The 22,471-nt window shown below is 38.9% G+C and overlaps 1 protein-coding gene and 1 pseudogene across 3 annotated transcripts in view; one reads left to right on the top strand and one right to left on the bottom strand.

Annotated features, from left to right (window-relative positions):
- The window catches only part of Arhgap32 (Rho GTPase activating protein 32), a 337,222-nt gene that overhangs the window by 236,973 nt on the left and 77,778 nt on the right, over window positions 1–22,471 (top strand). For all 3 annotated transcript variants that reach the window (XM_023701443.1, XM_023701444.1, XM_023701442.1), the window contains 4 exons: window positions 4,934–5,071; window positions 7,127–7,219; window positions 8,029–8,151; window positions 10,421–10,498. In XM_023701443.1, the coding sequence (XP_023557211.1) occupies window positions 4,934–5,071; window positions 7,127–7,219; window positions 8,029–8,151; window positions 10,421–10,498 (432 nt within the window). The remainder of the gene's footprint in view (window positions 1–4,933; window positions 5,072–7,126; window positions 7,220–8,028; window positions 8,152–10,420; window positions 10,499–22,471) is intronic.
- LOC101588549 lies at window positions 11,415–12,156 on the bottom strand (annotated as a pseudogene).

Genomic DNA, 22,471 nt, shown 5'->3' with positions numbered 1-22,471 from the left:
TTATTCTAAGCTAATTACCTATTAGATAAATTTAGAATTAAATAAAGCAGTAGTTTTATTTTGCTGTCATTTACTCCTTTCATAATATTTTTCTTTGTATAATGACTTTCTTGCCTATATAATGATCTTTCTCTCCAGTGATCTTTTCTTAGCATTTCTTGCAAGGCAGATCTACTGGCCACAAATTGCCTCACTTTGTTCGATAAATTTGTTTCATCTTCACTTTAAAGGGAGTGATTTTACAGGGTAAAAACTTTTAGTTTTTCTCTCTCAACATTATTATTATTATTATTATTATTAATTAATTAATTTATTTGTTTTGTATTTTAGGGAAAGGTCTACAGGGTGTTCAGGGTGTCATTACTAGATCACACTCATAGTGATCAGCCTGTCCAGTCTCAGTTGCCATCTGTGTGCCCCGGGGGTGGGGCCGGAACAGCAGGTTGAGGGATCAAACCCCCAATCCCTGCGCCTGCTTGCAGGCACTTTAATCCACTGAGCTATTTGGCCAACCCTTCTCTCAACATTTTCAAGTAATTTATGCCACTCACTTATTTCATGATTTCCAACTTGGATATTATTCCTTTTTTCATTTATGTGTAAGATGTGTTTCTCCTTTAACTTCTTTTCAAAATCTTTTTTCTTTACCTTGAATTTTCTAGTTTGAATATGATCAGGCCTAGATACACCTTTTTCTTTTAATGCTGGTATTTATTCTGTTTTGTGTTCTCTGAGTTTCCAGAATCTGTGGCTTGATATCCAGCAATAGTTGGGAGAAATTCTTAGTCATTATTGCTTCAAATATTGCCTCTCCTCCTTTTTCTATTCTATTTGATTTTTTTCCCCGTGATGTGTCAATGTTATACTTTTTGTAGTTTTTTCGTTCTGTTTTTCTACTCGTTTTTGTTTTTCGGGGATTTTTGCCTTCAGTTTTGGAAGTGTCTATTGGAATATTCCCAAACTCAGACTCTACTATGCCTACTCTATCATGACTCTATCAGAGGTATTCATTTCTGTCAGTGTTTGTGATATCTAGCATTTCACTTTGATTCTCTTAGAATGTTCTATTCTCTTCTTATATTATCCATCTATTTTATATGTTTTCTTAAACATGTAACATCTATATTATATTATTATTATTCATAATTCTTTTAAATTTCTAGTCTGACCGTTACAGCCTTCGTACTCTATTTAAGTCTTGTGCCGGGTGGCAGAGCTACAGTAACTAGACCTTCAGTAATGCAGTGCTAAGGTATAGGGGCAGGAAGGACTCTGGAGGTCATGTACCTGGGTCAGTTCTTCTTCCAGCAGTGGGCCAGGATGACTAGAGTAGGCTTTAGTACACTATCTCGAGGTGGAATGCTTGAAAGAGAGTTGAGGTTTTACCTTTCCCCAAGTAGTGTAGGGTCAGATAAACTTCATTATTATGACCTGGAAAGAGTTTCTCCTGAGGACAGGACTTGCTGACAAGAAATGAACTTAAAGGTTCCTTTTCCACTCCAGCGCTGGAAGCTGGCTGTGTATGTGGTATGGGGGGGGGGGTTCTCTGACATGCTTGTTGAAGAATTCTTGAAGGTAAAACTCATAAAGGTGTGTGGGTCTCCCTAAGGTTGGGTTCTCTGGGTATGTTACTCTGATTTTCACACCCAAGCCTCTGGAAATTTAATGGTTACAGCTTATATTTTGATAATAGCTGCTGTAGAAATTTGAACTTGTAGATTTTTGTTCTACTTAAGTTGTGATTCTTTATATTCACCTATCAGCCTCCAACTGGAGAAGAGCAATTTGCCCTGTGACCTTACTTCTGTGCTGCATCTAAGATTCGTTGATTTTCATTTGGTTCAGCTTTTTGCTTGTTAGGATAAAATGATGATTTGTAAGCTTCTTATGTCCCAGTGCAGAAATGAGAAACCCTATCATGACAGACAGGATCACTTCTGCAATGTAACTGAGGTAGCAGTGTTAGACCTGTAGGGCTCACAAAAAGAACTAAATATTGAACTGCACACATACTAAACACAAATGACATATATTAATGCTTCCTTTATATTAAATATCTATTATAGAAAGACTGTACTAAGAAAACATGATCATTTTTTTCTTGCCTCCATTCTGAGTTTATTTTTCACCTTTTATACTTGTCACTTATTCTTCCCATCTGACTACAACTTTGTATTTTAACTAGCCTCCTCCCATGCTCTCTGACATCCCACTCCCTCCAAACTCCTGGTTGCCACAACTCTACTCCCTTTTTCTATGAGTTTGTTCTAAGTGTACATATAAGTGAGCATATGTAGGGTTTTTTTGTCCTTTATGTTTGACTCATTTCTTTTAGCAAAATGTCCTCCAGGTTCATCTTTGATGCAAATGACAGAATTTCCTTCTCTTTTGAAGTTGAATAATAGTCCCATTGATGCATTACATTTTACTTCATTTATTTATCCACTGATACACAGTTAGTTTCTGTAATTGGGATTTTGTGAACAGTATGGCAGTGGACATGAGAATGCAAATATTTCTTTAATGGATTGATGCCAAGGACTTAATATATTTATCTAACATTATGGTGGGTTGGTGAGTCATGTATTATTTTTGAGGGATTTCCATTGTTTTCCAAAATGGCTGTAGTAATTTATGTTAATTTATATTTCTACCAACAAAATTCAAAGATTCTTTTTCTCTGTTCCTTCACTAGCACTTGCTATATTTTAGTTTTTTGAAATAGCCATCCTAATTGGAATGAGATAGTATCATTATATTTTGATTTGTATTTCCTTGCTAACTAATAATGTTGATCATTTTTTTCATATAACCTTTGTCCATTTGTGTATCTTTCAAGAAACTGACCATTTTAAATCAGATTTTTAGTCAGCATAGTACTGGCAAAAAAACAGACCTGAGGGTCAGCGGAACACAAGAGAAGACAGAAACCCAATTACAAATAGTCAACCACCTTGTCTTTGGCAAAGGAGCCAAACATGTTCACTGGAAGAAAAATAGCTTCTTTAATAAATGGTGCTGGAAAAATTGGCTTTCCAAATGCTAAAAACTAAAACTAGACCCATGTCTAGCACTATCCACTAAACTAAAGTTATAATGGATCAGAGGTCTAAATATTAAAACAGGAACACTAAATCTACTAGAAGATGAAGTAGATAGAAATCTTGAAGACATGGATATAGGCAGAGAGTTCATGAACGAAAACCCAAACTACATGGGTAGTAGTACTTCAAAGAATGAAGAGCTAGAATCTCATCTTATTAAAAAATCTGCACATCAAGAGAAATCACCAACAAAATGAAAAGAAAACCCACAGAGCGAGAAAAAATTTTAACCAACCGTACTTTAGACAAAGGACTTACAAGTAGAACATATAAGAACTGAAAAAACTCAGACCCCCCCCAATTCAAACACCCAATCAAAAAATGGGCATCTGAGATGAATACACAATTCTCAGAAGAAGTAATACAAATGGCAAATAAATATGTGAAAAAACGTTCAACATTATTGGTCATTTGAGATTGCAAATTAAAACAATAGTGAAATTCTATCTCCAGAAAGAATGACTCGTCATCAAGAAATCAACCAATAACAAATGCTGGAGGAGTTGTGGAGTGAAAGGAACCCTTCTTCACTGTTGGTGGAAGTGTAGACTGGTTCAAACACTGTGGAAATCTGTGGATACTCCTCAAAAAAACTAGGTTCAGAGGTCCCATTCAACCCAGCTATTCCCCTTCTGGGTATCTTCTCAGAAGAAATAAAAGCATCTTGACCACAGCAGTGTATGTGCACTGATGTTTATATCAACACAATGTATCATAGCTAAATCTTGAAAGCAACCCAGATACCCATCAGATAAAGAGATTAAAAAAAGAGGATATATTTTTACCTAATGGAGCATTACTCACCCATAAGGGATATACTTGAGACTTAAAGGTAAATTCTCATAAGTGAAATAAAATCAGACTCACATGTATAAACAGCATAGTGTCTCCATGATGTGAGAAATTGAAAGAGAAATAAGGTCTAGAATATGCAATATATATTGTGAACTAGGAAATAATTATTTAAAAGAAAAAAGGAACACAGTGGGGGAGGAGGGAAAAAAAGATAAAAGGGACAAAAATACGAGAAAGCTATATTGTTAATATCTTTTAGTTCGCTGAAAAGTTTTGTTCTAGTATTGATTGGAGAATTTTGCCCATATCTTGTGCTGTGAGTAACTACTTTGAAAGTGACACTGTACAATGTATTAGCTGTTATTTTCCTATTATTTTGTTATGAAATTCTGTTTTACCTTTTTTAAATAAAATAAGAAAGAAAAATAGGTTATTATTACTAAGTTGTTTGAATTCATTCTGTATTCTGGATATTAGGGAACTTATATAGTTTGGTAGTTTAGATTTTGAACATACTTCTAGTCTCAGTCATAGAAAGTATTGCTAATAACTAAGCCAATAAACATTTTATTTTTCTTTAATTTTTGGAAATAGCTTCCTAGAAAGTGATTTTTCTGGTTTTTATAGATTTAAAGTTACCTTCTATCTCAACATCTACTGGTTATTGTTTTTAAAGAGAGGCTGTGTGCTTTCAGGAAGAAGAGGATTAATGGAGAGTTTAGTATTGTTTTTCAGTGTTGACCTTTCAATTTAATATAACTCACTAGAGCATTTTGAAATTTAATTAAGTGAATAAAATGAAGTGATTAAAAACTTCTCATCAAGAAATGTGAAATGTCGTGAATGAAATACCATCCTAGAGGGCTAGAGATATACCTGAGTGGTACAGAACCTGCCTGTCAAGCCCAAGATCCTGAATTCAGCTCCCAGTACCAAAATAATAAATAAACAAAGGAATAGCATTCCAGAATAAGGCCTGATTGCTATGCATTTCTGGGTGAAGATGAATTACAGTTTGTTTACCCTATCTCTAGGGCAAAAGTTGGATTGTTAAAAGAAGTTATGAAGATTTTCGGGTACTTGATAAACATCTTCATCTGTGTATTTATGACCGACGGTTCTCCCAACTCTCCGAGCTGCCCCGTTCTGACAGCCTCAAGGACAGTCCAGAGGTATGCATTTGGTTCTTGGCATATATAGTCGCTACATAAAAATTAGCATAGATTTTTGTCTTTGTGCTAAATAAAAGCTTACGTCAAAGTCCTAGCATCATTTTTGGAATTACTTACCTATTTCTTAACACAGACATTAATAGGTTGTTTAGAAGTAAATTGTAGGTTTGCTATATAATTTTATTGGAACGAAAACCCTTTGTAGCAGTAATAAGTAGACCATGTATAAACAGACCATTTTTAACAGTATAAAAATATGAAAGCCAAAATAAAGTATCATGAACAAAAAAAAGTGATTAGAGAATCAAAAATTGTGAGGAATCCTTGAAAGTAGATAGAATAAAATATTTGGGAAGAGAAAATAGGGTTTAAAATGCATATTATAAAATACACAAGGTGAATGCATAACAGAAATCTTACAAACACTGAGTACACAAAATAACCGAGAAAGAGAATTGCAGAAGAAAGCCCTGGACAGTCTGATATTCTTTCCAAGGAGTATCTCATCCATGAAGTGAGAGTAGAGATTTGGAAAAGCAAAGTGATCAGAGATCATTTAAATTAATTTTGATAAAGGGCCGGCCAAATAGCTCAGCAGATTAAAGCACCTGCTTACACAGACACAGTGGCTGGTGTTTGATCCCTGGTGTGCCCTGACAGCCCCACACGTGGGGCGCACTGAGAGAGTGATTGAGACTGGGAGTGGTGGTGCACACCTATAACCCCAGTGCTTGGGAGGTTGAATACAGGCGGATCACTACAAGTCTGATCTATGTAGTGAGACCCTGTAGACCCTGTACTAAAATTAAAAAAAAAAAAAATTGATAGCAAGTCAGATAACTGGTCTGTATATAAACTGGACACAACTAAAGAGTCAGATGGGAAATTAAGTCATTTATAAGAATATAGCTCCTGAAAGGGACAAATTGCTAAGAAATTGTGGAAGAACAGATGGGAACCATGGAGATTAGGCCTAAAGCAGATCCTATTCTTAGGAATTGTAGGAACAGAGAATATATGAAAGGACATAGTTAAAGAGCTCTCTAGAGCTACAGAAATCAATGTGTTCAGATTCAGAGGGCCCAGTAGGTGCTACCACATCATGTTATAAAGTTGTAGTATGTTGAAACACAGAAGGGCTGACCAAATAGCTCAGCAGATTAAAGCACCTGCAAGCAGGCACAGGGGTGGGGAGTTCGATCCCCTGGCCTGCCGTGCCAGCCCCGCCCCTGGGGCACACTGAGCCGGCAATTGAGACTGGGTGTGGTGGTGCGTACCTGTAATCCCAGCTCTTGGGAGGCTGTAAATGGGGATCACTATGAGCCTGATTTAGTAGTAGTGAGACTCTGAACACCCTGTAAACCCTTCCCTAAAAATAAAAAAAAGAAATTCCTAAATCCATGGAGAGAACAAAATGTGGGGATTTTCTCAAAAGAATTTCAGACTCTTCCTCAGCCACAGTGGACTAGAGTGTCTTCCACATGTTGGGGATGCAGTAATTTGAAATCTCTATGAGTTCTAGGGTGGTTAAGTCAATGGCTAAGTCAAGTCATCACAGATTATGTAGGGACTGAAGCAGGAAGGCGTCTAACGATCATTCCCGCTTGCCACAGAAAACCTCCAGGACTCTGTCTTCCCTGTCCCTTTGTGCCCATCTTGCTCACTTTCCCTCACAGAGGCCACATTTCAGGAGCAGTGAGCTGTACATGGTTGGAGTCATAAGAATGTGGCTGCTGTTGCCCAGGCACATGCACAGGGCTTACAGAGGGACTAGGAAAAAAAGGCTAGCCACAGTGGAGAGCTAGGCGGAAAAGCCCAATGTGGATCTGTGACAAACATCTTTTTGCATTTTCAGTAAAAAAACAGAATGAGAAAACAACACAGAAGTTATAAAATAGGGATTCAAAGTTAAAGCCTTCACTACATGGGCTGAATCATTACGTCAGTGCCCACAGTTTCCAGGATCCTTTTCTGTAGAAAGTCCTCTTTAACTATTAACTTGAGAGAGCTGGTGTCTTTCCTGTGAGTCACACTGTGTCCCACCCTTCTCTGCAGTCCATCACTAAGATGCTCATGGCTTACCTGTCCCGCCTTTCAGCCATTGCTGGCAACAAGATCAACTGTGGGCCTGCGCTTACCTGGATGGAGGTATTAATTCACCTTTCATGGAAGCTTATCTCAAAATTATTCTCTTAAATTCAGTGTTAACTTGATAGCTATTGAGTTTCAGGAATCAATGCATTGGACTTTATTCTCTTCTTTTGGAAGAATAGATATTTAATATATGACATGTATTTTACCTCTTTGATAATTTAGAAAGCTAATTTTAACATATTTTATGAATATTAATGATACCTGTTATCTTGGTGTTCATTATATTAATGTATACTTTGAGAATTATGTATTTTTCCAGTTGCCTTAATAAGTAAAAATATTTTTCAGTTATGCATGAAAAAGTGACAATTTTTTAAAGAACATGAGTTAAGAATATGTAGAATGCAACATTGTCCAGAAAGTCTGAGCAGTATGTATTCTTAATTTGCATGTACAGAGGTGAGGTTATTCTTTTCTCCCAATGAAGATTGGAAAGGCAGGAAGGAAAGTAAATAGGGCAGAATGCTGTGAGCCAAGCCAGCCTGCATTGGAATCTTGACATTTTTGTTATGGGCTGTGTGATCTTACAGAAATAATTTAATCTCCCCAAAATTACAAAACCTCTTTCAACTTTTATTTTTCAATGATGATAAAGATCATTAGTGTCTCTTACAGCAATTAGATTATATTAACTTGTATGTTAATTGCACAGCATGATTGCCATATTTAACTACCCAATAAATGGCAGTTACATTTTTCTATCACACTTTTAGATTGCTGTCTCTTTAAGTTGTATTATATTTTCTAGACATGTACATGCCCATGTTTTTTAGCTACCTCAAAGTACATGTTCTTCATTACAGATTGATAACAGGGGAAATCACCTTCTAGTTCATGAAGAATCATCCATCAACACTCCCGCTGTTGGTGCCGCCCATGTTATCAAGAGGTACACTGCTCGTGCCCCTGATGAACTGACCCTAGAGGTAAATGACTAAAGGCCGATGTTCATTCTGTGGCCTCTGCTGCCTTTCCAGCCTCATCCTGAACTATTTTAACCCCTTAACTTAAAAAAGCATTAAAAGCACCAAGTTTTTCTGCAGTCCTTTATATTTTAGTCTAGAATGTTTTGTGTTTTTTGTTTGACTGACTGTACTGATCCATCAACACTTGCTTCAGTGTCTTCCATTTCTTCTGAGAACTTATTCTTGGTCTCTTTTACCTCTTTCCATGCTAGTAACAAATTCTAGAAAGCAAGACTAGATGCCATTCAGAGCTGTCTCCATGGCTTATCTGACATATCACTTACTAAATTTAATTGTAGTTTTCATGTTTGTCTTAGAGGGTGTCTTGCAAGAGCCTACCGTAGTGTTTTTAGTGTCCAAAACAGGAATAATGGTGTTTTAAAAAATATTTGTTGAAAAATTGAGTTAAGAAAAGAAGAAAGATGAAATAAATATTTCTTGCTATCATGTACAAAAGGAGGGAATAAAATTCCTTCCTTTAAAAAACATTTGCTGATGAGAGCCATAATAAATGCTGATTTGAATTCTGTAAAAACGAGCTGTATAAGCTGGTCGTGGTAGTGTGTGCCTATAACGTTGGCACTCTGGGAGACTGAGTCCTTTCGGCCAAGTCCTCCCATTGAGATATTCTGATGAACAACCCTCTGGCAGGCTGCTGATTGCTCATTAGGCCATGAGCTTGTGTGAGGTACCAGGACTGCCTCGTCATGACCTTAGTGACCATATTGATCATTCCTGCCATTCGCAGTCATGTGTTGTTGTTAAACAAATGGTCATTTCACATAGAGTCCACCCTTCCCTCATTTAGTCCATGGTAACTATATTCCCAAGAGCATCTCCAGTTGTTGTGTTCTCTATTTAAAGCAGTATTGTCCAATCAGAAATGTGTGACCCTTCATTTATGGATACTGACTACATAGCTACCCCAGTATTTTTAGTAAAGGAACTTACCCCTTCACAGGCTTGAGTCCAGGCTGGGCAGCACAGTGACTATGTGAGACCTGTCTCAAAATAAATTTTAAGAAGAGCTAGGGATATAGCTCAGTGTAAACATCCTGGCTTCAGGCCCCAGTGAGACACACACATACACACACACACACACACACACACACACACACACACACTCTGTCTCTGAAAGAAAAAACAGTATGAACTGTACAGAAGCTGAACTATTTTTAAATTGACCTTTTAGGTTCTGTGAAGAAATACAGGTCTCAAAAGATGTTTGTGTGGTTATAAAAACGACTTTGTGAAGATGGCTCATTCATGATTTTAGAAAGAAGTATGACTATACAGTGTGCTAAAAATGTACTTCACATTAGTAATAGAGCTGTCCAGTGTTTAGCCTCCTTTTTACTGTGGATATCAGGATGATTGAAAAATGTAACACCTATTAAATATATTATTTAGAATTTACTCTTACATGTATAATTTTGTTCAAATTTGTAGAAACTTGCTGTTTCACCTTTGACAGGGAGGGCAGTTAGCTCTTTAGAAGTGTTACACTATGCCATCTGTTTAAAGAAGTATCATAATATTTTACGTTAGGAACAATCCATCTTCAGACTTTTCCTTTAGGATTAAACATGTATAGTATTTGAAATTATCCCAAATAAGTGAATCTGATCACCTGCAGCCCATAGCATAGACTCTCCTCGACTTACATGGGGTTAGTCCCAGTAAACCTACCCCTTAACCTACTGACTGTCCCAGCCCCACAGCACAGTGCACTTGGAGCATCAGTTGTGTGCCCCTGTGAATGCAGAGAGGACTAGCAGCTCTGCACCACGCTGCTGCCTGGGGCCACTAAAGACCTGACATCTGACATCACTAGCCTGGCCCAAGAACAAAATTCCCAATTTGAAGAACAGTTTTACTGAATACATTTCTCATTTGCACCACACGTCCATCAAACATTGTAAGTTGGAGACTGTATTGTAGCAGAATTGATGATGATGGTATGACATGGACCATTAAAGGCCTTATTCTGAGGTCTGTCCTCATGATGTTACCACTTGAGTGTTAGTTGGATCTCAGTTTGGTGTTGCTTAACTTTTCCTAGCGCTTTAACAAGGGTAAAATTATTGTCATTTTAAGAAGTAGTAGTATGATTTTCAGCAGTTATTATCCAGAACATAATAGTACTTTACCTTCTTGTATAGTTCAGATTTAAATTGTGGATGTAACAGTTGGTTTAAAACAGTTTTACTTAAAAGTTTGATTCTCCTAGGTGGGAGACATTGTTTCTGTTATTGACATGCCCCCAAAGGTGTTAAGTACGTGGTGGAGAGGCAAGCATGGATTTCAGGTAAGCAGCAAAAAACTTTATGAGAAAATGTTTAAGTAATAGTTTGCTCTATGTTTTATGAATAATTCTATTTATAATATATACTGTTGTGAAGATTGTCATCAGACATTTTGTCTGCAATGACCGAAAAATGTAGATGAATCTTAGACTTGAATTTTCTATTTTCTTTTCCTTCTTTTTTCTTTTCTTCCCCTCTTCTTCCTCTTCCTCTTCCTCTTTATCTGTCATCTTCTTCTTTCTTCTTATTTTTTGGTACTGGGAATGAAACTCAGAACCTTGCACTTGCCAGACCTGCACTCTGCCACTGAGCTCTATCATCAGCCCATAGACTTGGATTTTCTTGTCTAGCCGTCATTATGATTTTCATTTCTCCTCTTTCTTCATTTTTAAATGGTGGGATAGCCCACAGGACCTTTTTAAGATGATCAGGTCCCTGAATCTGCCTTACTTTTAAGTATATTGACTTGAATCATGATTTGCATGTATTTTCTCCTTAAAATCAAATTACTTTGGTTAATACTTTTCTATAACAATGTTTTTGACCCTTACTGGAACTTAGGTGTGCTAGATGCAGTACAAAAACAGAATGAATAAAAGCGACATCATTTATTTTTTTCTATGTTTATCTAAACTGTTTGAGAACTGACAGTAGCATCTTTTAAATTGACTCAGCACTAATTTTAATAGAATAGTAGGTTTTCTTTTATCTTTTAAAACTGTCTATAGAAGATCCTCTGAAAATGCCTTAAAATTATATTTTTGTATTTGTAATATATAGTCTCTACTTTTGTCATTTTCTCTCTCTCTCTCTCTCTCTCTCTCTCTCTCTCTCTCTCTCTCTCTCTCTCTCTCTCCTCCCCCCCCTCCCTCCCTCCCTCTCTTAGGTCAGATCTAATGAATTTGCTATTTAAGTGTTTTACTTTTGACTGGACTCGGACTTGGAAGTAGAAGCTCTCAGAGGGGACAGCCCGCATCTCTTGGCAATCTGTTCCCAGCGTTTTTCTTTGGTTTCCTTTATTCTATTGGCCAGAAGTTTAGCACATTCTGTAGCCTCTTCCTCGTTTTTCTTAGTGTGCTGCTGCAGCGCAATACAGCAGCATTTGTGTTGAAGGACACATGGAGTAACAAGTCGCTGGATCTTGGGGACTGTAGTCCTGAGTTTCTTACCCTCCTTGCTCAAGGGCTTCCTGACAGCATACTGACGGATATTATCTTCCTTAGACAGATTGAAAAGTTTGCAGATTCTGCTGGCCATTTTGGGCCCTAGGCATCGAGGCACAGTAATATCAGTCAACCCAGGAATGTCCTCCCTCTCTCTTTTTTTTTACAATAACCAAATTGAGAATGCTGAGGTTGGCATCCACGATGCGGCCTCAGATGGATTTATGCTTTCTCTCCCCAGTCCTCTAGTAGGATTGCCCCTTACTCAGCAGCTGGTGCACACAGCCGTGGGTCAGGATACCCTGCTTCATGGGGAAGCCCTGCTTGTCATTCCCACTGCTGACTCAGGCCACATAACTCTTCCACTATTCATCCAGGGCATCAGCAGCCACTTCTGTGACCATGCGCTTCTCAGAGAATGTGCGAAGTTTGCATCCATCATTGACCTTGATGAGTTTCTGGCAGCCAGTGCCTGGGAAGGAGATGTTCAGCTTCATCTTGACGCTAATGCCATTTTCTTATTAAAGTATTTAAAAATGCTACAGTAGTAATAAAGTGCTTATACTGTATACTTACAAATTTGATAACTATTATATCTTTACATTTGTATCTTTAATTTTTTTTTTCTGTATTTTAGGACAGGGTCTTAAGGGTCTCACTATGTAGATCAGACTTGTAGTGATTCTCCTTTTTTCAACCTCCCAAACACTGAGATTATAGGTGTGCAACACCTCACCCAGTCTCAATCATCATCTCAGCACGCCCTGAGGGTGGGGCCAGCACTGGGCTGGCACAGCACGCCGGGGAATTGAACCCCAGCCACTGGGTTCTGCCTAAGCAGATGCTTTAGTCTGCTGAGCTATCCGGCTGGCCCTTCTTTAAATTTGTTAACTGCTCTAGTTTTATATATTTTTAAAAAATTCTTAGCTTTTTCCAGAAGGCGTTGGCTTTAGTCCTGTGCTACCTTCAACAAATTATTTAACCCTCTTATGTTTCATTTTCACCATTTTTTAAAAATAGGAATTTTGGGACTATTCTTTACTTCAGAGACTTGTTATAAAGCTTAATTGTGTGAAGGAAAAAAAAAGTACTCACAGCAGGCTATTGTATATTTTTTTGCTCAAAAATGTTTGTTTTAAAATTTAAATAATTCTTTTTTGGGGCTGAAGACCAGAAAAATTATATCCATGTAGCTCCATGGCTTTTCATGTTTACATAATTGGAGCTTCCTTCATCTGTCCTCTGATTTCTTTACTGATCTGAATAATAAATTCTGTCAATAAAATACAGAACTAAGTAGAATACTCGGATTATCTCCATTGTAATAAGGGATTAATTCTTCATTGACAGAAATGAGCTATAGACGTTAGCGCCTCACAGATGAACAAAAATTAAATTCAGTTTTAAGCTGGAACTCATTTTTTAATCTTGATATCAGCTTACTTATATGTCACTGTAGCAAGATTGTTTTCTTTCTTTGATTTTTTTCTTTTTAATTTTATTTATTTGTTTATTTGTGTGTGTGTGTGTGTGTGTGTGTGTGTGGCCAGCTCAGCCCACCAGGGGGCGGGGCTGGCTGGCATGTGGTGCTGGGGATTGAACCGCGGTCCCTGTGCTTTGCTAAGCTTGTTCTAAGTAGGTGCTTTAGACCACTGAGCCATCTAACCAGCCCCCTCTTTGATTTTTTTCTTAGAATCAAAAGACTACATTTATAATCTCTGTTTCTTCTAAACATTTTAATTCTACGATTGTAAAAATAGTAGCAAGTTTTTCTGGTGTTTGTGTAAGTAGTGGTTATTGATTAGTGACTTTTAAAAATAGATTATCCAATTTTATTTAGACTCACAAATTAGTGCCAAAACAAAGTATTTTTAAAGTCAGTATGAATTAGTCTAAAACTACTTAATTTGTTGCCAAACATTGAAAATAGAAAACAAAAATTTTTTAAACTCAAGTAGATTTATGATTGGTTATGAAAACTTGTTCCTCTGTGGCTGCTCTTCCTCATTCTGATTGTTCTCAGAAAGCCAGCCTTATCTGCAGGTCTGCTGGCATGTCCCTGTGAGCTGTGCATTTCACATGGGAGAGCTTCTAAATTCAGCAGCTGTACTTTAAATTGCACTATCAAAACTTTAAAAAAAAAAATGGAGTCCATTATGTTCAGAAATTGTCCAGCATTTTCTGAAAGCTCCTGGCTTTTGCTCTTCCTACACCTTAGTCCGTGTGTGAGAGCACCCTGCTAGACTGCGGGTTGGGGGTCAAGTGAGGGAGTACAAGCAGAGAATCTTACGTGCCGAGTGTTCCTCTGCATAACATGCGCACTGTGAATTTTAGAAAACTTACAGGCAACTACCATCTACCATTTTTATGGAGAGAAGACAGTTTTGGCAAGTTTTAATAGATAGCTAGGCTGTTTAGTGATGGGTGGACCAGAGGCTAAGATCCATGTCTGCTTGGTCCGCTGCCCGAGGGCCACTAGGCATGTTCATACAGGCATTCTCAGAGTGTGTTCTCTAGTTCAGTTTTCTGCCTATTGAGAGGAACATCTTTCTTTTCAAAAAAAGCAAGGGGTCTGCATCAAGATTGGCCAGCTGTAGCCTGCAGAGCACACTTGTTTATTGATAGAAACATGGTGTTATTATTAAGTTTTAACAGAATGATGAGTAAACTCCATTCTAGAAATTTGGTATTTAGAAATACTAGTTATTTCTAAATTCTGAGCATGTACCTCTTCTGAAATACTGTGTTAAGCGGAGAAAATAATCACAATTATTCTTGTATATGATGTCTTTATGTCTTGATTTTCAAGCTTAATATAACTAAATGTTAAAGTGAGAGAAAGTCTACTGTATTAGAATTCTTTAGAAGAACAAAATCAATAGGAATACATATACTTTTTAAAAAGAGAGTACAAAGTAGTCTTAAGTCAGAAAATTACAAATGATATAAAATTTTACTATACAAATATGAATTTCACAGTATTTGTTGTATTGCTTAGTGTTTTCTTTAAATTAGTTGTTCATAGTACCAGATATATGCATGCAAAATTGGAAGAAGAAAGAAAAAATGTAAAAGAAAATAAGAAGAAAGCAAAAGGAAAAAATTAAAAAAGAAGACAAGACAAATTAAGTATCTATTGCGTTAGTTAAGATTCTGTAGACAAACAGAATCAATAGAAGTACATATACTTGTGCAAGAGGATTTATTGGGTAGGTTATAGGGTCAGAGTTGGAAGAGACCACAGTGGCCACCTGTGCAATCAGAGGTAGAAAAATAGTATATGGAATCGTGTCCAGGGGCTGTGACAGAGATTGGAGCTCTTCTAAAATGGAAACACTTTGTCTTAGTTACTCTTCTCTCGCTGCTGGGACATATACCCAACACTCAAAATGAGGGAAGGAAAGGTTTATTTAGCACAGTTACTGAAGGCTTCAAGACACTGGGGGAGAGGCTGGAGTGCTGCCATGTCCAAGATGACCTTCTCCACCTGTCTGAGAAAGCACAGGCTAGCCAGTTTAACAGTTCACTCCTCTCTGGCCCTGCCCCTGAAGCCGCTCATTGCTCCTCCAGCCGTGTCTGCCTTATAACTTACATGAGGTTTTGGGGGGACAGCTAGATACAAACCATAAGTCTCATGCACATCCCTTTGTCCAAAGGGCATTTTAGTCCATCTCTAAGAGTTGCCAAAGTCCCAACAGTTTCAGCAATGCTGAAAAGTCCAAGTCCCAAGTCTCCTCCAAGATCCAAGGCAAACTCTTAACTGTGAGCCCCTGTACAAATGAAAAGTTAAATACATCCAACATAAAGGCAAGGCATAAGATAAGCATTGTGATTCCAAAATGTATACACAGAAGGATATAAACCATTGGGGCCAAAACAAGCCCAAAATCCAGGAGGGCAAACATTAAGACCTATAGTTCCATGTGGAACATCGGAAGCAATCTGTGGCAAATTGTGAGCTCCATGTTGCTCTGCCCTTATGGCACTTCTGGTGGCTGTAGCTCTCATGGCTTCTCTTTTAGACTGGCTTTGCTCCCTCTTTGCAGTTTCCCTTATATGTTCCACATTCCTGAGTTTTCCAAATTTCTGGAGTTTCCACTGAATGGGCTTCTCACTCACAGCTTCACGCACTGCTCTCTTAGGGGCAAATTGCCTGGCCTCCCAGGCCTTCTTCTGAAATCTAGGAAGAAGCCATCTTACCCTCAGAAACCCTGCATTCTGCATGTGCCTAAAACCAGCGCCACGTGGATGATGCCAAAGTCTGCTGCCAGCTGGAGCAGCAGCCAGGCTTTCCTCTCTTGTCTGCAGGGGTCGAGTGCCTGGGTTGCTGAGCACTCTAACCCTGATTCCGAGGAACAAATTCTCTATGCCGGCACCATTCTGTAATCTGTTGTGGGCACTGCCTCCATTCTAGAACATGGCAATCTGTGGCTTTCTCCCCAAAGCAAAGTCCCTCACCCTTGCGATTCTGAGGCTACAAAAGAAAATGCCACCTCCTGTGATACCCTCGGGCATCTTTTCTATTCTCCTGTTCCTCCTGGGCAATGGAGATCTCAGCTCTATTTTTGAAGTCCACAGTTTTATTGGAGCTGACTTTTTGGCCAAACTCACATTTTAGATCATTCTGCTGGGCTCTTTTCTCTTCATTCTCAACATAAATCTGACTGAAAGCCCCCAACAATAACCATACCACTGCCCCAATATTTAACTGCTTTGGGATTTCCTTTGAAAGATTAGTCAGTGTGCTTAATCTCAGTTTCAGGCAAAGTCTCTGGACACAGGCGAAGTTCAGACAAACTTTCTGCCAAGCCAAAACACAAATGATCTGGAGTCCAACAACCAGTGTAGTCCTTCTTCCCAGCAGAAACTTCTCCAGCCTGGTCTTTACAGGCAGGTTTTCTACCAGTGTTCTGGTCTGAGCTCTGACCAGAATCTTTGCTCCAGAACAGCTAAGGCTGTTACAGCACTTCACTTGTAGGCAACATCTCCAAACCTTTCCAATCTCATCCCAGCAGCCAGTCCCAAAAGCTTGTAATCCACATCATCAGGTATAGCCACAGCAATGACCCCACTACTCTGGTACCAAATTTTGTATTAGTTATTCTTCTCTCATTGTTGGGACAAATACCTGACACTCAAAATGAGGGAAGGAAAGGTTTATTTAGCTCACAGTTACTGGAGATTTCAAGATACTGGGGGAGAGGCTGGGGCGCTGCCATGTCCAGGATGACCCTCTCTACCTCTCTGAGAAAGCGCAGGCTAGCCAGGTTAATGGTTCACTCCTCTCTGGCCCCGGCCTTAGGCCCTGCCCCCATCATCTGGCCCCGCCCCTGAAGCCACTCGTTGCTCTTCCATCCCTGTCTGCCCTATAACTTACAAGAGGCTTTGGGGGAACAACTAGACACAAACCATAACACACTTCTTTGTATCTTTCCTTTCATTCTATACAGTCAACAGACCTATTGGTTGCTGCTGCCCAGATCTGACGTGAATCTTCTTCTCTCATTTGGCTGGCTTTAATGGCAGTCATCCACAGGAACACACAGAATTGCACTTTATTCATCTGTGTGGCATTTTTTAATTCACTCGAGTTAGCATATCATGATTAATGGTGACAGAAGGTGACAGAGCTGCCATGGTTAATTTAAGGCTAGGCAGGCCTTAGACCCAGTGGAGCCTGCCTGGTCAGCTTCCCACAGTTCTCTTACCATAAACTGGAAGAAGCTCACCAGAGCTGACAGCCGTTGCTCTAAATTACCAATGGGGATTACTTCATGTAGCGGATTTGTTATATCCAGATCTACACACTTCGTAGTTCGGAAGAAGAAGTGCAGTTTTTCCCTGTTCTCAGGGAAAATGAGAAATGAGTTTAAAAGTATTAACAAAAATATTATTTGTAGGGTCAGCCAGATAAATCAGTGTATGAAAGCACCTGCTTGTTTGATCCCTGGCCTGCATGCCAGCACCATCCCTGAGGCTCACTGAGACTGGTCATGGTGGCACAAGTAATCCCAGCGCTTGGAAGGCTGAAAACAGCAGAATTACTATGAGTCCAACCTGTGTAGTGAGACCCTGTACTAAAATTATATATAATAAAGGTATTCTTATGTGATTCCTTTTATAAAGGCCATATTCACATTCAAAATTGTTTTTGCATAAATTATATCTAAATTAACTTGTAGTTCCTATATTTTTATATAGTTGGGTGATAAAAATTCAGAAAGCAAATAATCATACATGTTTCTGTGTCTGTGTGATTTCATTTTTTAGTGTTCTTGGGCTTGGCTGTTTAGTTTCCTTTATTCCTTCATTTGTCTAGGTGCTGTGTTAGTTTACTGGGCTACTATTACAAAATGCCAGAGACTTGGGGACTTAAACAATGAAAGTTTATTTTCTCACAGATTTGGAAGTTAGAAGGCCATTGTGAAATGCTGGCAGGGTTGGCTTCTTCCAAGGCTGTCTTTTGGGCTTGCAAATGGAAGTCTTCTCTCTGCGTCCTCACGTGATGTTTCCTCTGTGTGTGAGTGTGTGTCTTAGCTTTCATAGAGAAGCACTAGTCACACTCAATTAGTCCTACCCCTATGACTTCATGTAAGCTTAATCACCTCTTTAAGAGCCTTGCCTCTAAATGTAGCTGCATTTGGACGTGGTAGGGGTTAGGAATTCAACAGACGTGTTTTGGGTACACACAGTTTAGCCCATCTCAGGTGCTAAGCAGTCGTGAACTGAGAAAGTCTGGACCACCTTTACGACTGGCCCACAGGCCCTTGGGGGGGCTGTCCTACAGAACTGATAGGGAACCTGGCCAATCGTGACCCAGGCTGGTCTTCCAGTCCTAGGGAAGGAAGAGCTTGGATGTGTGGGCCATCTGGCTACAGAATTTTCTGCCCCACCAGTTGCCAGGGATGACTGGTCTGATCTAGTTGGCTTGGCAGGTGTTCCTTCCCTCCTTCACCACTCCACGCACATGCCCTCAAAACTGTTCACTTCACCACTGTGCAAACTGCACTGTTGCAGAGATCACACAAGAGAAAGCACAGCCAAGGTACCCTGTGTTTCCTAGTGATGGAAATAATACCAGGGACTCTTTTTGGTGTTGGGGTAGCTAGGACCAAGGTTTTTCTCGGGCCTGAGAGCATCCTGTGTTAACGCCTCAGGAGAAAGAGAAGTGGGAGCAAGGATGTGGGCTCTGCTTTTGTCTTGGCTGTTGTTTTCAACTTGGAGATGAAACACACAGTACCCACCGGTTGAAAGAAGAAAGGTTTATTTCAGTTCACAATTCATAGAAGTTTTAGGTCATAGCTGGCTCTCATGCAGGGTCACATGACAAATGGGCATTGCAGAAGAAAAATGGTTCATAGCATGGCAGCAGAAGCCAGCAAGCAGCAAGCAGCAGCAGCAACAGCAAGCTTGCTGCCCCACTCTCCCTTTTTATTCATTCGTTCAGGCTCTATGGCTATTGATTGGTTCCATCCATAACCAGGGTAGGGCTTCCATTATCTATACCCATAACTGTACTAATTCCAGTCAATGGGCTACTTTAGTACAACACACCCTTCATCCCAGTATCACACACCCTAGATCCAGATATCCCCATCTATGAGCCCATGAGGCTTTATGAAGACATAACAGCTTTCCAAGACAAAGGCCAAGTCCCCCTCAGTAGTGCTCTTGAGCGCTGCTGGGAAGCTTGGTGAAGTTTCTGTGCTGATAGCTATGCTTAGTTTGATAGGTTTATGATGTATTGTGTATATCTCCCTATTTCTTTTGTTCAGGTCCCATGTGTGTGGTCTCCTTTTTGGAGACACATCAAGGAATAACTGGCCGTAGATTCCCTCAAAGGCCTTTATATTACTGTGAGATGATACTGTGTAGTCATTGTGTTGTGTGACTTTATTGTCATTTCACTTGACATTTACTATAGTTCTAGATTTACAGAATAATTGAGCATGTGTTTCTTGCGGTGTCCTAGAGCACCACCCCTCCCTTCCAGTGTTCCTTTTACTCACAGCTTGCTTTACGGCATATTGAATGGAACTGGCAGTGCTGACCACTGCCAGCCATTCGCTGTGAGCTCTCGTTCTACAGAACCACACTGGAAAAGCTTTGTCTAGAAATGTGGTCTGAGGAGCCTGGCTTAGTTACTTTTCTCATTACTGAAAAAATATACCCAATCCCAAAAGTTAAAAGGGGAAAGGATTACTTAGCTCACAGTTTGTAGAGATTTCAGTCCATAATCAGCTGTCTCCAGGGCAGGGTGTCTTGTGTGAGGAGAACAGTTCATGGGGGGCAGGATGCAGCAAAGTAACAAGGGTCTTTAATAGCATTTTTTGCCCCTTTTATCTTTTCTGTAACTACTTAGGGTAGGTAGCACTCACACTCTCAGTCCTGCCACCCTTGAGGCTACCATTGCTCCATGAACCAACTCCAGGGTCTCACATTCTACATCCAGCCACCCTATTAGCCACACCTCTGAGTATATGAGGCTTTGTGGGGATGTCTAGACACAAGCCATAAGAGAACTCTGTGTAAGGATCACATGAATAAAAATGCAGTTTAAAATCTTACCCTAAAACCACTGAAATAATTTTGGCCTTGGCTTTGTTATAATGAACTGTCTGGATATGCTGTTTTAACTACAGTCTACCATTTACTTTCAGGTTCATGTGGTATTTTACATTTTATGGTATGCCTATGTTTGTGGCAATTACGAATAAACCTACTGCATATGTTCTGTCCAAGTTTTCTTGTGGGCATTTCAGGTCGTGGCCGATAGCAAGGAGCATGCTTGCTGGATCACGTGGTAAGAATATGTTCAGTGGTGTAACACGCCGCAACCTATCTCCTAAAATGGCCGTACCACTTCATATTCTCACTAGAAATAAGTGAGCGTTCATGCTGCTAAGCGTCCTCACCAGTATTTCATAAGTATCAAGTTTAAGAAGTATTTAGCCATTCTAATAGGCAGTTACATTGTTGTCCTGATTTACAAAGCCAGAGCAATACATAGCATTTACTAAATATACTTACGAGTGCTCTGCTGCTATCTTTACTATTTTCTTAAATAATTGTTTCTGCTCTTTTTTTGCCACTTATTCTCAAACTATAATGTGTTTAAGGTTCATCAGGAGAACATGAGAATATATTACATCTCAGGGCCTGAGCTCCAGCATTCTGTTTAGTAGTTGCAGGGAAGGATGAGAATCTGTATGTTTGCTTGTGTGTACTGCAGGTAGGCTCTGCTGGTCAGCTGGGGAGCATCTTGCTAGGTTCTGTTCAGTGAGTGAAGTGTCCTAGCCCAGACCATAATGCAGCTGTAGGAACAGAAGGGGGCCGCCCCTTAGCTCAGTTCTTTAAGTGGCTGCTTCAGCAAAGCAGTCAGGCTCAGGTTGCTGTTTTTCGATCCCCACAACTCAAGCCAGCCAAACCTGCCCTGAAGGCATGCGGAGCCAAAAAAAAAAAAGAAAGAAAGAAAGGAAAAAAAAAAAAAAAGAAACAGAAGGATAAGTTCATCCCTGTGTTTAAATCATACTGTTACTCTTTCTTAAATTTCTATGAGTAGGAAGTGTGAAATTATATTAACTACAGTAATTTGAAATCCTGAAATCTTTTTTTTTTCAGTCTCTTAAAGGCCATTTTTAATCTTTTGTTGTTTTCTGAGACCTTATGCCATATACTTCAGGAAAAAAAAAAACTTTTGTTTTGTCTTGTTTTTAAAATAACTGGCATCACTATTAATTTTGTGTTCCTGGTAGAAATGTGAACTGATGTTTCTAAGAGCCTTTTTTTTCCTAAGTAAAAGCTATTATAAAATATATTAATATCTTTCAGCATTATTTGTTTCCGTAGTAGAGTGTTCCTGAGAGTGTTCTGTGGGATCCAGTAGCATCATAGTGACCTGAGAGAGTAGACACTGGACATTGACCACCAGAATCTCAGAGGGTGGGGCAAGTGTCTGAGTTTTAACCAGTTCTTCAGATTATTATCCTGCACAAACTGTGAGAACCACTAAGCCAGCATAGAGAAAGGGCTTGAGTTCAGCAGGCATGCTGTCCCCAGTCCACAAGAAAGTCTTCTTTAAAACACATTTGTCGTACATGTGGATAAAATATCATTTAGAGATTGACAGAATTTTATACATCTCATGTTCTTTTGGTTCTCCACTTGTGATCAAAGTTCAGCTATTTTATTTTTCATAGTTATCCCAGATTGTTAAATGTTCTTATGCACAGATACCAGAGAAACAATTCTTGGACCATAAAAATTTCCTTATCACAAGGTTTATTGTGATCCCAAGTAAGTGGTTTTTAGTAGAAGTCTTTATCCAGAAATATAGATTAAGGAAATCTTTATCTTCCTAATACTCTGAAATGCAAGGCCCGACTTTATTATATTTATATTCAAATAGAGAAAATGTTTCTTCTATGGTTAATTAGTAGAACACCATGTTACACAGTATATTTTCATCTGTCATAGTATATAATTTCAAGAGAAGAGGAAGTACGTGATAATGCAGATAAAAGTAATTGCTAACACTTCTCGATGTGTAATTTCTAAGTGCTTTCCATTAACCTTTAATCTTACAACTTGAGGAATATACTATTATCATTTAGCATATAAAAGAAACTACAGCCAAAAGGGTGAAACACTTAGCTGTTGTTACCCCACTCTTCAGTGGAGAGCTTACATTAAAACCAAGACATTCTCTAGTAATTCAGTGAACAGTAGTAACTTCTACTTGTCTCCTTGTATGAATTATGGATTTCTTTTCTTTTTCTTTTTTCTTTTCTTTTTTTTTTCTTTTTTTTTTTT

Source organism: Octodon degus, unplaced genomic scaffold (assembly GCF_000260255.1).
Source record: "Octodon degus isolate 3935 unplaced genomic scaffold, OctDeg1.0 scaffold00136, whole genome shotgun sequence".
Taxonomy (NCBI): domain Eukaryota; kingdom Metazoa; phylum Chordata; class Mammalia; order Rodentia; family Octodontidae; genus Octodon; species Octodon degus.
The sequence above is the reverse complement of the archived record's forward strand: the minus strand, read 5'-3'. Positions and strand labels throughout refer to the sequence as shown.